This window comes from Salvelinus sp. IW2-2015, linkage group LG14 (assembly GCF_002910315.2).
Source record: "Salvelinus sp. IW2-2015 linkage group LG14, ASM291031v2, whole genome shotgun sequence".
NCBI classification, from domain to species: Eukaryota; Metazoa; Chordata; class Actinopteri; order Salmoniformes; family Salmonidae; genus Salvelinus; species Salvelinus sp. IW2-2015.
Window position 1 is genome coordinate 39,088,019 of NC_036854.1, and position 15,213 is coordinate 39,103,231.

At 42.1% G+C, this 15,213-nt stretch overlaps 1 protein-coding gene across 1 annotated transcript in view; it reads right to left on the reverse strand.

The window, feature by feature from the left end:
• Positions 1-12,093, reverse strand: part of pde1ca (phosphodiesterase 1C, calmodulin-dependent a) — a 118,854-nt gene extending 106,761 nt beyond the window's left edge. Inside the window, 2 exon segments of the mRNA XM_024000569.2 lie at positions 8,273-8,299; positions 11,535-12,093. Of these exon segments, the coding sequence (XP_023856337.2) occupies positions 8,273-8,299; positions 11,535-11,665 (158 nt within the window). The 5' untranslated portion in view covers positions 11,666-12,093.
• Between the last annotated feature and the right edge of the window lie 3,120 nt (positions 12,094-15,213).

Sequence of the window (15,213 nt, forward strand, 5' to 3'; positions counted from 1 at the left end):
GCATGGTTTGCTTTTTCGTAAGGTGTTTTTGAAACTGCCAAGCGGTTGCATAAGGAGAGGTATCTCTATAGTTCCATGTGTATAACTTGTATTATTTCACCTACATTTATGCTGACGTATTTCTGTTGAAACGATTGGCTAAACTATCACTGATGTTTTTTGGAACTGGTGGAATGTAAAGCCCATGTAAACTCAGATTTTTTTATATAATATGAACTTTTCAACTAAAAACCTGCATGTATTGTGTAAATGAAGTCGCTATGGAGTGTGCATCTGATGAAGATCATCAAAGGTTACGTGATTAATTTATTAGGCTATATTTCTGCTTTTTGTGAAAGCTATCTTCGTGGAAAATGGCTGTGGCTTTTGGTGGTTTGGTGTGACCTACACATAATCGTTTGTAGTGCTTTCGTTGAAAGCATATTTGAAATCGAACACTTGGTGGGATTAACAACATATTACGTTTAAACGATGGTGGTAAAACATTACGTTATGTTGAGGAGATTTGTAACTTATGAGATTTCAGTCTTTTTTTTCCTCTACGATAACAATGCAAAATCTGAAAATTTCTGTCCAAAAATGATGGCAGAAAAATTATTCCATGCTTGTTGTTACTTCACTAGGTTAAACTACTGCATATGCTCTACTTTCCGGCTACCCGGATAAGAACTAAAGAAACTTCAGTTAGTAACTAAACGGCTGCTAGAATCCTGACAGACCAACAATTTGGAAGTCATATTACTCCAGTGCTACTCCTAGCACTGGCTTCCTGTTAAGGCAAGGGATGATTTCAAGGTTTTACTGCGAACACTACAAAGCATTTCATGGGCTTGCCTCTACCTCTTTTTCCGATTTGGTCCTGCGTAAATACTCAACGTAGCTAGGTCAGAAGACGCAGGCGCTCCTAATTGTCCCTAGAATTTCTAAGCAAACAGCTGGAGGGCAGGCTTTTCTCCTATAGGATCTCAATTTTTATGGAATGGTCTGCGTACCCATGTGAGAGACGCAACTCGGTGCTCTTTCATGGGTCTGGAGGGGTGCGTCACTGAGTTGGGTTGAGTCACTGACGTGATCTCCTTTCTGGGTTGGGCGCCCCCTTGGGTTGTGCGTGGCGGAGATTTTGTGGGCTATACTCGGCCTTGTCTCAGGTGGTAAGTTTGGTGGTTGAAGATTACTCTAGTGGTGTGGGGCTGTGTGCTTTGGCAAAGTGGTGGGGTTATATATCCTTTTGCGCCTGTCCGGGGGTTTCGGATGGTGCAACAGTGTCTCCTGACCTCCTGTCTCAGCCTCCAGTATTTATGCTGCAGTAGTTTATGTGTCGCGGGCTAGGTCAGTTTGTTATATCGGAGTACTTCTCCTGTCTTATCCGTGTCCTTGTGAATTAAGTATGCTCTCTCTAATTCTTCTTTCTCTCTTTGCTTTCTTCTCTCTGAGGACTGAGCCTTAGGAATGCATGCAGGGACTACCTGCGATGATGACTCCTTGCTGTTCCAGTCCACGGCGTGGCTGCTGTTCCAGTTTAACTGTTTCTGCCTGCGGCTATAGGAACCTGACCTGTTACACGGACGTGATTACTGTCCCAGACTGCTGTTTCAACTCTCTAAGAACGCAGGAAGTGGTAAAGAGTACTCTTAATGATCGGCTATGAAAACCACTGACATTTATCTCTGAGGGTGGGCTGACTTGCTGCACCCTCGACAACTACTGTGATTATTATTATATTTGACCATGCTGGTCATTTATGAACGATGTTTGAACATCGTACGGGCCAGTGTTCTGGTTAGAGTAGTTCGCAACGACGGCAAGCAGAAGAGGACTGGCCACCCCTCATAGCCTGGTTCCTCTCTAGGTTTCTTCCTAGGTTTTGGCCTTTCTAGGGAGTTTTTCCTAGCCACCGTGCGTCTACACCTGCATTGCTTGCTGTTTGGGGTTTTAGGCTGGGTTTCTGTACAGCACTTTGAGATATCAGCTGATGTAAGAAGGGCTATATAAATACATTTGATTTGATTTGATTCACACAGTGCACCTGCTTGACTTCAAGCCAGCCATTCTTAATACACCAATGCTTTGTTTGTCCGACAATGTCAGAGATTGACAGAGACATTGCGTTAGAACTCCAGTCCTCGTAGTGGCTTTGGGGTAACAAACACCACCCTCACAAGGTGCCACCAAAAAGGGACATTGGACAAAAAACAGATCCAACAAATGTCTGTCCTCTATCATGAAAAAGAGAGCAGAAAGTTCTCCCCAAAGGGACTGACTATGATAATAGTTCAGCAAGTGTTTCTGGTGCTACCTCATCACTGAGCGTAATGACAAAGCAGTGGATCCAAATCATTAAATCAGCCGGCTGGAATAGAAGCCACGCTCTGTGCCTGGTCAGTCTCAAGAAAGACACCGATTCCCAGGAGAAAATGAGCACTAACAACCTGGAATAATAGGTTTGAGTTTTTAGTTTGCACTGCAGACGCCTGGGCCAATCAATGGCTAAGCGATAATGCAATCAAGAGATGGAGTCCATACCTGAAAAGCTGCCTGAAGACAGAAGCTGGACCGATCGATAGGGGACTGGGAGAGAAGCCTGCTATACTTTGAAGTACACCACTGCAGATTTTGAGACCAGGGCTGAATAGAATATCTATCAAATAGTATTCTGGTTGGGTCTGAGTTTCAGAGCCCCAGAAAGGTAGTGAGCTGTTGGTTTGTATCTGTAACTGGGAGCTGATGCAGGAGGAGATGCTGGCTGATGGTTGATAGTGATGCTGGCTGATGGTTGTGAACATTGCTCAGAACACTAATGCGATGGGGAACAGCTGTGCTGGCTGCTGTTCTTAGCCCCTCCATCTCACGTCAAACCACATACGCAGTCAGGGAGCCGAAGCCACATGGAACACACACACAACCACACACTCACACACACACACACACACACACACACACATCCACACACACACAGAGCTAAAACAGACAAAGCTCATGTCAGGTAACTCTCAGCATGTCATTTGTATAGTTGTTAGTTGTTGTCCCATGACATATCAGAGGAGTGACTGTCTGAAAGGCCTGTCTTTGAAGACGCAAAGCTTAAGTCCTTCTGTGATGTGAAGTCACTCTGTGGAGTTTCATTCTGCTGATGGAAACCATGGATGACTCATGTGTTGTTCCAGAGTGTGAATTACGCGGGGGAAAGGGAGGGGAATGAGAGATATGAGCCCCGCTAAACTAAACGAAAGTCATACTTTGGGGGAGTGTCTAAATAATACTAATTTAACCATTCTCCTATTTCTTTAAAACACAATTTTGTACTTATACAGTGATAAAATTGAAAATAAAAGCTTATTTCAAATGGAACAATCACCCCCAACTCTCTGTCATGGTTTAAAAAACAAATCCCATGTGGCTGCACTTGTCATCCCAGGATAGTCTGGTATTACTTGACTTTTCTTTTTACAAAAACTGTAAATTTGTTAGTAAGAGGCATCAATTAATTCAGGCTACAAGAGTGTAGGCCCAATGACAATTGCAGAGTGTGACTTTTCAGTGTTTTGTAACATTTGTCTGTCCATTCATCAAATGGCGTGTACACAGTTTGGATGCTGGAATAATTTTGGAGTGGACGAACTTGCGCAGGTAGCCTTTTTAAAGTGATTTGTTTGACAATCAGATGAAATCATCAGGCATGACTGCGTTCTTGCCACATTAAAAGGTAATTCATGTTTACCATTAAATGACATGTCTTTACTATTAGCTCCCCAAAAATGTCACATAGGAGTTCCCCCCCACACACTCAAATGTCACGTTATAATTCAAACGTTATGTTAGTCACAAAGGAAATACTACCATACTGGCATTCTAATACTGCAGTTGAAGAGTTTGGCACGAAATGTCATTACAAACGCATTTGTTTTTTAGACACAAGTCAATGACGTAATAGAAATAAGATTACTCTAGTATTGAACATATGTTGCATTAATGGCATTTAACAACATATCACCGACTATAGACAGCCATTATGTGTTGTTTTTAAGTTTGAGAACTGGGGTTTAGAAATGGGGGCATCCCTCCCTTGTAATATTCTTGTCTTCGTCATGCATAACATTCTGCTAAAGGACGTCTAAGCTGTTAATTGTCATTTTGGGGAATATGCAATGATTACTTACATTGCTTTAGGCTAGTTTTGGAGAGCAGTTCGACTTTTAATTACCACAGAAACTAATGAAAAATCTACCACAGTCATAAAAGACATTGAAATTCATTGAAACTCCAGCAATGCCAGACAGACAGTCCTGATTACCCCTGTTGGCAAATATCCTCTCTCTCGCTATCTCTCTCTCACACCCAGCCATTAAATGACAGATGCTCTGATTCTCGCTACGTTTCTGCCTCTCTTCCCAGGTTGAAATAAAGTTCTGTAACGGCCTTGTGGCTCGTCATTGTGGCACACCCAGAGTTTAATCAAACAAAATACCCTCCACAAAGAGTGACTCATCATAGTTTAACCTAAATACTATCTTATCTGGAGAAGGTATAATATCATTAGGGTGATGATGCATATGGCCAAGGTGCAAGCAGGGTTTGCTGTAGCCTTAGTCAACTGTTCCCGTTTTTACTGAATCGCAGAGTCACAGAAAGTATTCAGTGTTGATAGACAAGTTTAGCTTCTCATTCAAATTATCTTCTGGCACCTCTTCCGGAGTGTTTGGGCACAGGAGGAATGTAAGGAGTGACACTGTGAATGTGAGAGAGAAAGTGTGAGCGACCCTATTTATGGTGCTTATTGTGTATAATGAAATGGCCAAGTGCCGACTGATAGAGACACTGACATTAAACCACTATCTATCTACAGTGTGTATCATAATTATTCGCCCCCCTTTAATTTTTTCACATTTTGTGAAATTAGAAAGTGGGATTAAAAAATATATATTAATGAAAAATCAAACACTAATATACCTTGATTAGATAAATATTCACCCACCTGAGTCAATACATGTCAGAAACACATTTAGCAGAGATTACAGATGTGTCTTATTTGGTTAAGTCTATAAGAGCATTGCACACCTGGATTGTACAATATTTGCCCATTTGTTATTTTTTAAATTCTTCAAGCTTTGTCAAGGTGTTGGGGATCATGGCTAGACAGAAATGTRCAAGTCTTGCCATACATTTTCAAGCAGATTTAAGTCAAAACTCTAACTTGGCCACTCAGGAACATTCCCTGTCTTCTTGGTAAGCAACTCCAGCTTAGATTTGGCCTTGTGTTGTACGTTATTGTCCTGCTGAAAAGTAAATCCCAGTGTCTGATGTAAAGCAGACTGAAGCAGGTTTTCTTCTAGGAGTTTGCCTATGTTTAGTTCCATCTATTTTCTTATTATCCTGAAAATCTCCCCCGTCTTTGCTCCCCCGTCTTTGCATACCCATACCATGATGCAGCCACCAGCACGCTTGAAAATAAGGAGGCAGTTATTGAGTGATGTGTTGTACATAAGGCTTTGCATTTAGGCCTAAAAGTGTGTTCCGTTGCCGTGTTTTTTTTGCAGTATTACTTTAGTGCCTTGTTGCATACAGGATACATGTTTTGAAATATTTTGATTATGTATATTTGTATTCTTCTTTTCACTCTGTCATTTAGGTCATTATTGTGGAGTAACTTCAATGTTGTTGATCCATCCTCAGTTTTCRAACATCACAGCCATTGATCTCTGTAGCTGTTTTAAAATGACCAATGGCCTCATGGTGACATCCCTGAGCAGTTTCCTTCCTGTCCTGCAGCTCAGTTCAGAAGGACGACTGTATCTTTGTTGTGTCTGGGTGGTTTAATACATCCTCCACAGCATAGTTATTAACTTGACCAAGCTTAAAGAGATATGCAATGTCTGATTTCTTAATGTTACTCATCTACCAATCACTGCCCTTCTTTATGAGGCGTTGAAAAGCTCCCGGGTCTTTGTATTTGAATCTGCTTGAAATTCAATGTTTGACTGAGGGACCTTACAGATGTTTTATCTATGGGGGCCAGAGGAAGGGGTAGTCATTCAAAAATCATGTCACTTATTATGTGTTATTTGTTAGCAAATTTTTACTTCTGAACTAATTTAGGTTTGACTAAACAAAAGGGGTGAATACTTTTGCAACAACTATATATATATTTTTAATTTTTTTTTTACAATTTGTTAACATTTGAAGTTTCATTCTAAAACCTTATCTATCCACTTTCAAAAATGTTAGTAAATTAGCTTATATTGTTTTAAGAAATTATGGAAGAGATGAGTGTGTTTTTCATGATGGTTTCATTTCAGAGATGCAAATAATATTTTTCTAAATGCTATAAATCCCCCTCACTCTCATAGAAATAAGTAGTACAGCTAGGTTTTACAATGTAGGAAAATATAATTGTATGGTGATTGAACCATTCCTAGCATGTTAATTGTAACGCCAACAAACCTTAGTAACCTTACTATGCTACAAACCTAAGAGCCAGGGGTCTATGAGACTAAGAACAAACAAAGAGAAAAACAACAAAAACACCAAGCAGGCAGAGAGACAGAGAGAAAGAAAGATATCCACTGAGGATGAGAAAGCTACATGGTGTTTATGTTCCACTGTCAGACCTCTGGCAGCGCTGGACAGACATGTGGTCAATGCACTTCCTCTGTTAGGTTTGTTTGGTCTCTGGGCTGTATCAGGGATAGTTTTGGCTGTCTTCCTTCCCAATATTGTACAAGCTTGGTTTGTGTGTGTGTGTGGGTGGACGGGTGGACGGGTGGATGGGTCGGTGGGTATTCGGGGGGGGGGGGCAGAAGTCCTTACAAGGATAGTAAAAAAAATTGCCGGTCCCCACAAAGAAATAGGCTATTTTGGGCTTAGGGGTTAGGTTTAGGGTTAGGGTTACAATTAGGGTTATGGTTAGAATTAGGGTTAGGTTTAGGGTTAGAGGTTAGGTTAAGGTTAGGGTTAGGTTAGGGGTTAGGGAAAATAGGATTTTGAATGGGAATCAGTTGTTTGTTCCCCACAAGATAGTAAAACAAACGTGTGTGTGTGTATATGAGAAAGAGAGACAAGAGAGAGAAGAGAGAGAGAGACAAGAGAGACGAGAGAGACGAGAGACACAAGAGAGATTAGAGAGACAAGGGGGACAAGAGAGAGAGACAAGAGAGAGACAAGAGAAAGAGATACAAGAGAAAGAGAGACAAGAGAGACAGAAGAGAGAGAGACAATGGAGACACAAGAGAGAGATGAGAGAGACAAGGGTGACAAGAGAGAGATTGACAAGAGAGACAAGATAGACAAGAGAAACATGAGAGACAAGAGAGACAAGAGAGACAAGAGAGACAAGAGAGACAAGAGAGACAAGAAAGAGACAAGAAAGAGACAAGAGATACAAGAGAGAGACAAGAGAAACAAGAGATACAAGAGAGAGACAAGAGAAACAAGAGAGACAAGAGAGAGAGAGACAAGAGAGAGAGAGACGAGAGAGACAAGAGATAGAGACAAGAGAGACGGGAGAGGGACAAGAGAGACAATAGTGACAAGAGAGAGAGACAAGTGAGAGAGAGACACAAGAGAGGGAAGAGACAAGATAGACAAGAGAGAGAGATAAGAGAGAGAGACAGGAGAGAGAGACAAGAGAGAGACAGGAGAGAGAGAGAGACAAGACAGAGAGAGACAAGAGAGAGCGACAAGAGAGAAAGGAGAGACGAGAGAGAGAGAGACAAGAGAGAGACAAGGAGAGAGACATGGAGAGAGAGAGAGACAATAGAGAGAGTGACAAGAGAGAAAGGAGAGAAAAGAGAGAGAGAGAGACAAGAGAGAAGAGAGCGAGAGACAATAGTTCAAGAGGGATGAAAGTTGAATAGCAGCCAGACTTAAGCTTCCCGATGACATCATTAATTACACACACACACACACACACACACACACACACACACACACACACACACACACACACACACACACACACACACACACACACACACACACACACACACACACACACACACACACAGCTTTCCCAGACCACACACAGCTTTCCCAGACCTGTACAATAATAATGGGTTTCACATAAAGAGTCGGAGGATATACTACAATATCACATGTAATACAAAGATAAAGTAGAAATGGAATAATAGACGTGAATGGGATTTTTGGGGGCTTTTTATTATTCGTCATAGTTGTGGAGATGAAAAGTGTAGTATACATGCTTATGGGAGTGTTAATTTGAAGCTGGGTCCAACTTGTAGGTAACCAGTAACTGATCCAGTCCTGGTCTGAGGCTTACCTTTGTGACGTCTTCTTGTATTTCCTTCTGTGGAAGAAAAACAAGTACACCATTAATGTTTATGGCATCATTCTCCATGTTCTATTGCAATTTTCAGAAGAATCAATCCATCCAATATATGAATCCATATTGTAATATGTAATTCTATACCGTAGGTAGAGCACTGACGTCATACATTATATCATTAATCTACATGCTTGGAATGAACTTGAAAAAGATTATGGATGTGTGAAATRGCACGTTATTTGCTTTATAGTACACTAATTTTGACCAGTGCCCAAAGAGATCTGGTCAACAGTAGTGCACCATATTAGGAAATAGGGTACCGTTCTGGACGCACCCTATGTCCTCTGGGTTTTCATCCTCTTTTAACGTCTATAGACTCATATCGAGATGATGTGGGTCTCAGTGCATTTGGTACATTTATAGCGGATGATCCCTTTAATCTAAAGACAACACTGTCCTGCATGCCAGACAGTCAACAGTGTTGTTGGTTTAGCTTTGGGACTGAATTATCATCCACCTTCGTAGAGACAAGCAAATATGCCGTTCAGAAAGTGATTTGATTGATAAAGAATTATTGTTGAATGGATCGTTTTTGCACAAGCACTCCGACACTTGAAAGGGTGACAGTTGGGTGACAGATTCTCTATTAGCAAATTCAGACGTTTGATAAGGCCATAAAAGGAAAGAAAACCGAAAGATGATGGGAAGGAAATGAGAAAACAGGAAAAAAAATGTAATACATGTTTCTGTTCTTTGACATGGTATATACCTAAACACACGGTGAACAATTCTCAGGAGAGTATTATCAACAGTCCTCTCTCATTCTGTTTATCTCTCCCTCTCTCTTTTATATCTCTGTTCTCTCTCAGTCACAGTCAGGAAGTGTATGGGACAGATAAGATCATGGATACAATGACCAGAAAACTAAACACAGACCACAGAAACAGAATGTATTCTAATTCTATGGTCCAGACACCCGGTTACATGATCTGGCCTGGGTCATGTTCAGCCGATCAGTTTGTCTGTTCTTAGCCCCATAGACCTCTGGCTCTTAGGTGTGCAGCTGACTGCAGGCTGTGACCTCGTGGTGTCAACATATTAAGGTTTGTTGGCATTACTATTAATATGCTAGGAAGGGTTCAATCACCTTCCAATTATTTTTTCCCCCATACACACATAACCACAACACATTTTACGTCTCCACCGTTCATATATGAGCCCACCTGGATTGTGGTGAAATTCATACAACTCTCCTAAAGCAAATTACAGATTAATTAGGCCTAAACTTCAATGTCTGTAAGTCTGTGGTCAGTCACCAGTTAGACTCATCTCCCAAAACGCTATCCAGGGCACCGTGAAGCCACAGTAAAAGCAATGAGAGAGAGGGTTTATAGGGCATATAAACATTAAACCACATTCCCCTTCTCTTCCTGATCGCCCGCCTTTTGTGTGTGTGAGAGAGAAAGAGACAGAGATATTGAGAGATAGAGAGAGAAAGAGATAGAAATATATATATATATAAATAGAGAGAGAGAGAGAAGATTAGAAAGATAGATATAAATAGAGAGAGAGATAGAAAGAGAGATATAAATAGAGAGATATATAAATATATATATATATATATATATTATATATATATATATATATTAGAGAGAGAGAGAGAGATAAATATATATATATATATATATAAGAGAGAGAGAAATAATATATATATATATAGAGAGAGAGATAATAAAAAATAAAAAATAAATATATATATATATATATAGAGAGAGAGAGGACAGGCTCATGTTGACGTCGGAACAGTCAATCAATGTCATCTGTGAGGAATGATGACCAGACAAGACGAGACGGATGGTCCCTGAGATTAGGACCGGGACAAATGGTTGTTGCCTGGGCCAATTGTCTGTCTATGATGGAGAGGTTTCTAGTATAGTATATCTATGGTCTAGGGTCAGGGCTGGGCCCATAGGCATCAAGCATCTCAGAGTAGGAGTGCTGATCTAGGATCAGGTCTTGTAATCTTGTTCTAAAAGGCTAAACTGATCCTAAATCAGCACTCCTACTCTGAGACGCTTAAAACGTACAGCCCCTGATCTCGTAATTCTATATTGAGGGTCTACTGGGGTGATGTTGTCACTCATAATGACAGAAGATTAGGCAACACTGATGGACATCAGGGACTGCAGCCTGAGCGACAGGATCACAGCTGAGACCATCCATACTCTCTGATGACACACAGAGGCAGACAACAATGTGTTCGTTTCTACTGACTTGAGTTCATATACTGAACATCGGAAATGTACACACACAAGCACAAACCTACCCATACAGTATGCACAAACACGTGTGCTTTCATTAACACACAATGTGCGGGGATCAAATGTGTATTTTCGGGGGTTATTTCTACGTCATTGGGGTGCAAACATCTTCCTCATCACTTTTCTTCATCCTAAAATGTAACATGTAGTATCTTTCCCCTCTTTATTTCTATCTATGTGAAGCTTCGATGCAGAGGGGAAAACAGTCAGAAAACAGCAGACAGCCAATTAGTAATTATGAGTGGCTAATCGTTAGCTGTGTGTAATTGTGTTGACTGCCTGGCTGCCTGTGTGTCAGTGTTGACTGCCTGGTTGTATTCTGTAACCTCTGGGTCCCTGGATGTTTGGTCCTTTCTGCTACATTAACCTGATTACGCATGTACTTTACTTCTGGCTCATTCGATAAGGCAAATCCTTATAAAATATATCCTCTGATAATATGTATAGAAAAACAGAAGCGCAAAGCCTGTGTAGAGTAATGTAAAAAAAACATCTGTCATTCCTAAACATTTTCTGGTCATGAAGAGCTTTTAAATTCATAATAAACCCAACTGCAAACAAATATGCACTTCGAGCATCAAACATAATGAATTTTGTTGAAACCATCAAATGACAAAATAGGCTGATGTTGCATGAGTGGTATTGATTACACATTCCTCTGTAAACATGTTGTCCATGGAACTTTCACAGAGGTTTTAAAGGCATTTCAACCATTAACTCTTAACTTTCAATGTGTTTGAAAATGAGCCCCCCAAAAATTACCAAATTGACAGGATTGGTAATCTAGGCTGCAGTACACTCAAAGTCAAGCGTGAACAGAGTGAAATACTTGCACTCAAAACACTAAAACACAAGTATGCAGAGACATAAACACTGACAAATCATTAACACAATGACAAACAGTGAGAATAATAATAACAGAAAAGGTTACTCACAGTCCTCTCAGCCTCAGCCATATCTTCTCAATCTGGTCTGGCTGCAGAAACTTCAGAGAGTTACTCTCAAAATCCTCTATCTCCTTGGTTGGTGATTCCATGTCTAAGATATTAACCAGGCGAAAGGACATGAAAGTCTAAAGTCTAAAGTCTGCAGAGCCAGCCCACTTCAGCAGCGAAATCAGAGGATGGAAAAGTGGAAGTTTATTCAGAGCGTTGTGCTGCTTCAGAGTGGTCCTCTATCTCGCTATCCCCGTTCCTTAATCCTCTGTCTATACAGATCCCTATCCCATCTCTGTCAGCAGTGTGACAGCTGGAGTCTGTTCCTCATCCTTCTCTTCCCTCCTCATCCTCCTGTCCTGTTCTGTATCAGGTCCTGTTGAGTATAGCTAGGGCTAGCAGTGCAGCTGCGTCAGGGGAGCTGGGGCTAGTGGTGAAGCTGCATCAGGGGAGCTGGGGCTAGTGGTGGAGCTGCGTCAGGGGCCCCCTGGCTGTGATCTGTGTGTGCTCTGGTTTAGTCACCAGCAGCTCCTCTCCTCTCAGGTGCTCACTGAGCGCGTGCAGCTCAGGAGGCAGAAGGGTGAAGGCGGGCGGGGGGGCTCCGACAAACACGCTCCGCCCCATGGAGGGAGAGGGGGAGGAAGAGCGGAGGAGAGGAATACGGGCTGCTGCTGTCGTCGCGCAGAGTATCAGAGAGCAGCGCTTCCACCGCTAACGCCACAGCTACACTATACATTCATATCTGCCCTGCGTAAGCCCAGGAGGGGGACGGGGCCGAGAGGGAGGAGGAGAGGGAGAGGAGGAGAGGAGAGAAGAGTGAGAGAGAGAGAGATAGAGAAGAGAGATAGAGAGGACAGGCTCACGTTGAATGTCGAGAGAAGCAAAGACCGGGAATAAGAGAGAGTGAGTGTGAAAGAAGGATACAAGAAGAAGAGAAATACAGACAGACAGGCTGTTAGAGTATATGCAAGTGTGTTGCTGTGAGCAGATAAAATTTGAGTGAGTGTGAGAGAGAGAGCAAAAAGAGAGAGAGAGAGAGAGAGAAGAGAGAGAGAGAGAGAGAGAGAGAGAGAGAGAGAGAGAGAAGAGAGAGGAGACAGAGAGAGAGAAGAGAGAGAGAGAGGGAGACACTGAGAAAGAGGATAGCTGTGTAATGATGGGAGGTGCTTCAGTGTTGGAATAGGAGTGCTGAGCGAACTGCACTCCTAAAAGCCTATTTTTCTCTTTCTCTCTCTTTTTTCTCATCCTCTTCTCGTTTTCCTTTCCGTTCTTATACCTCCCTCTCTCTCTCTTCTCTCCTCTCTCTATTCGCTCTCTTTCTTCCTCTCCCCTCCTTCTGCTATTTCCTCTCCTTCTCTTCCTCTCCCTTTTCTCTCTGTCTCCCCCTTGCGTTCTGTCTATCTCTTTCTTATTCCCTTGAATGCTCAGCGATAACGTTTAATTCATCAGATGTATGTTTAACCGTGGGTGCTCAAACCTCAGTCCTGGGGTCATATCCTACTCAAACCAGTCCTGGGGCTCAAACTCAGTCCGGCTCAAATCAGTCCTGGGGCTCAAACTCAGTCAGTCTGGGCTCAAATGTCAGGGTACAGTCCTGGGGCTCAAACCAGTCAGTCTGGCCAACGTCAGTCTGGGCTCAAACTCAGTCCTGGGGCTCAAACTCAGCACTGCTCAACTCGACCGAGTTCGGGAAACCCTGGTTAGATCACAGAACATCAGGCAAACATGAATGAATAAGAAGGTAACGCTGACCTCTACAAAAAAGCTATGAGCGTTAAACTTCGCTACAATATAAACACAACATTTACGTGACATCTCTACACACACGCTTTCAATCAAAATAACTTCTATGATGAGCTCCTTCAGCCCAGGGGCAATGGAGGGGTACGAAAAGACAAGATGAGATGACCCGACTCCTCTGCGTCCCAATGCACCTATTCCCTTTACAGCACACTACTTTTGACCAGAGCCATATGGATAGGCCTTGGTCAAAGGGAAGGCACTACATAGGGAATAGGGTGCCATTTGGACGCAACGATTGGATCCTACGATACAAGAGACGCGGTGGAGATGTTTGTTTAATAGCCATCAGATATTGTTGTTATTATCTAATTGCGCACTGATTGTGAGGGAGGGGGAATAAAATAACCAATAAAGTGCCAGGGTGGACCCGGATCAAGGCTGACGCTGAATACGCCAGCTCCTTATTCCGAGAACGGCGCGTAGTATCGTAGGTGTGGCGGTTGTTGTTGATGAAGTGTCAATGGGCGAATTAAGAGTCGCGATAGCCTTCAATTAATATGTTCTAGCTGATTAACAGCTAAGAAATTCGGCAGCTCAAGGTCTGTTGGATAAAATGGAAGACGACGCGAAATCAGATAAGCCGGTGTATCACCAACAAATAGAGGTCGATTGGCGAATTAGCTGTCAGTGCATCAGCAAGATAGTAGGCAGGGAAAACATGCAGGATTTTGGACCATAGTTCTAAGAGAGAAGAAGAGAGGGAGAGAGAGTAGAAGAAGAAGAGAGAGGAAGAGAGAAGAGGAGAGGAGAGAGAGAGAGAGAGGGCGCAGACAAAAATAGAAGAAAAAAAGAGGGGGGGGAGAAGCGCGGGAAGAGAGAGAGGAGAGAGAGAGAAGCAGAGAGAGAGAGAGAGAGAGAGAGAGAGAGAGAGAGAGAGAGAGAGAGAGCAAGCATCTGGATGATTTTACTTCAGGCCCATCACATATCCTAAATGTGTAAACACTGTATACCATCATGCACTTCACCATATTACTTACATTACGACCAATATAGAATATGTTTTGATAACTGCTTCTCTGGCAGGGCTGTGCACATGTGACGGACGTCATACTACATGCATAGCGAGTACCACTTCCTCCTGATTCAGCTCATACCGAGCTAGCTATTCAGAGATGCAAGTGGGGACACTTCAGGCTGAGGAGTGAGTTACTCACATCCCCATGTGGTACACTGACCTATGGTGGGGCCAGTACTCAAAATGAAAAAATACCTTATACTTATACTTTATTTCATTGGAGGACAAAAGGGCAGGTGCTCCAGCACCCTTAGGGCTCTATCTGTGCACGTGCCCTCTCTCTGGGCTACATGGATGCGTTGTTAATGGGGCTTGCGAAGCAAGCGTCCCCACTTTAAATCTTCAACATACTTCTTATTATTCTTTGGAACGCTACTCCCCTTAAACCGCTTAAGCTAGAAACGTCAGTCAAACTTTAAAATGTGCAGAGCAGTCAGGAACACGGTGCTTGTATATAACTTTTTGATATCTGTTATACTTTTTAAATGATTAAGCTTTAAGTCATTTTTTGTCCACCTTCATCCACTTTCATGGGATTTCCTCAACATTCTAAAGGTCCCATTGTGACATACTCATTTCCAAACAATCTTTTGTGTAACTTTTTATAAACTGAAATGTTGACCACTTTCCCAACAAGATAGACAAAAAGTTAGCGGCATTGTTGTAAAGTACTACTTAAGTAGTTTTTTMYGGGTATCTGCTTATACAYTGGGGCAAAAAAGTATTTAGTCAGCCACCAATTGTGCAAGTTCTCCTACTTAAAAAGATGAGAGAGGCCTGTAATTTTCATCATAGGTACACTTCAACTATGACAGACAAAATGAGAAAAAAAAATCCTGAAAATCACATTGTAGAATTTTT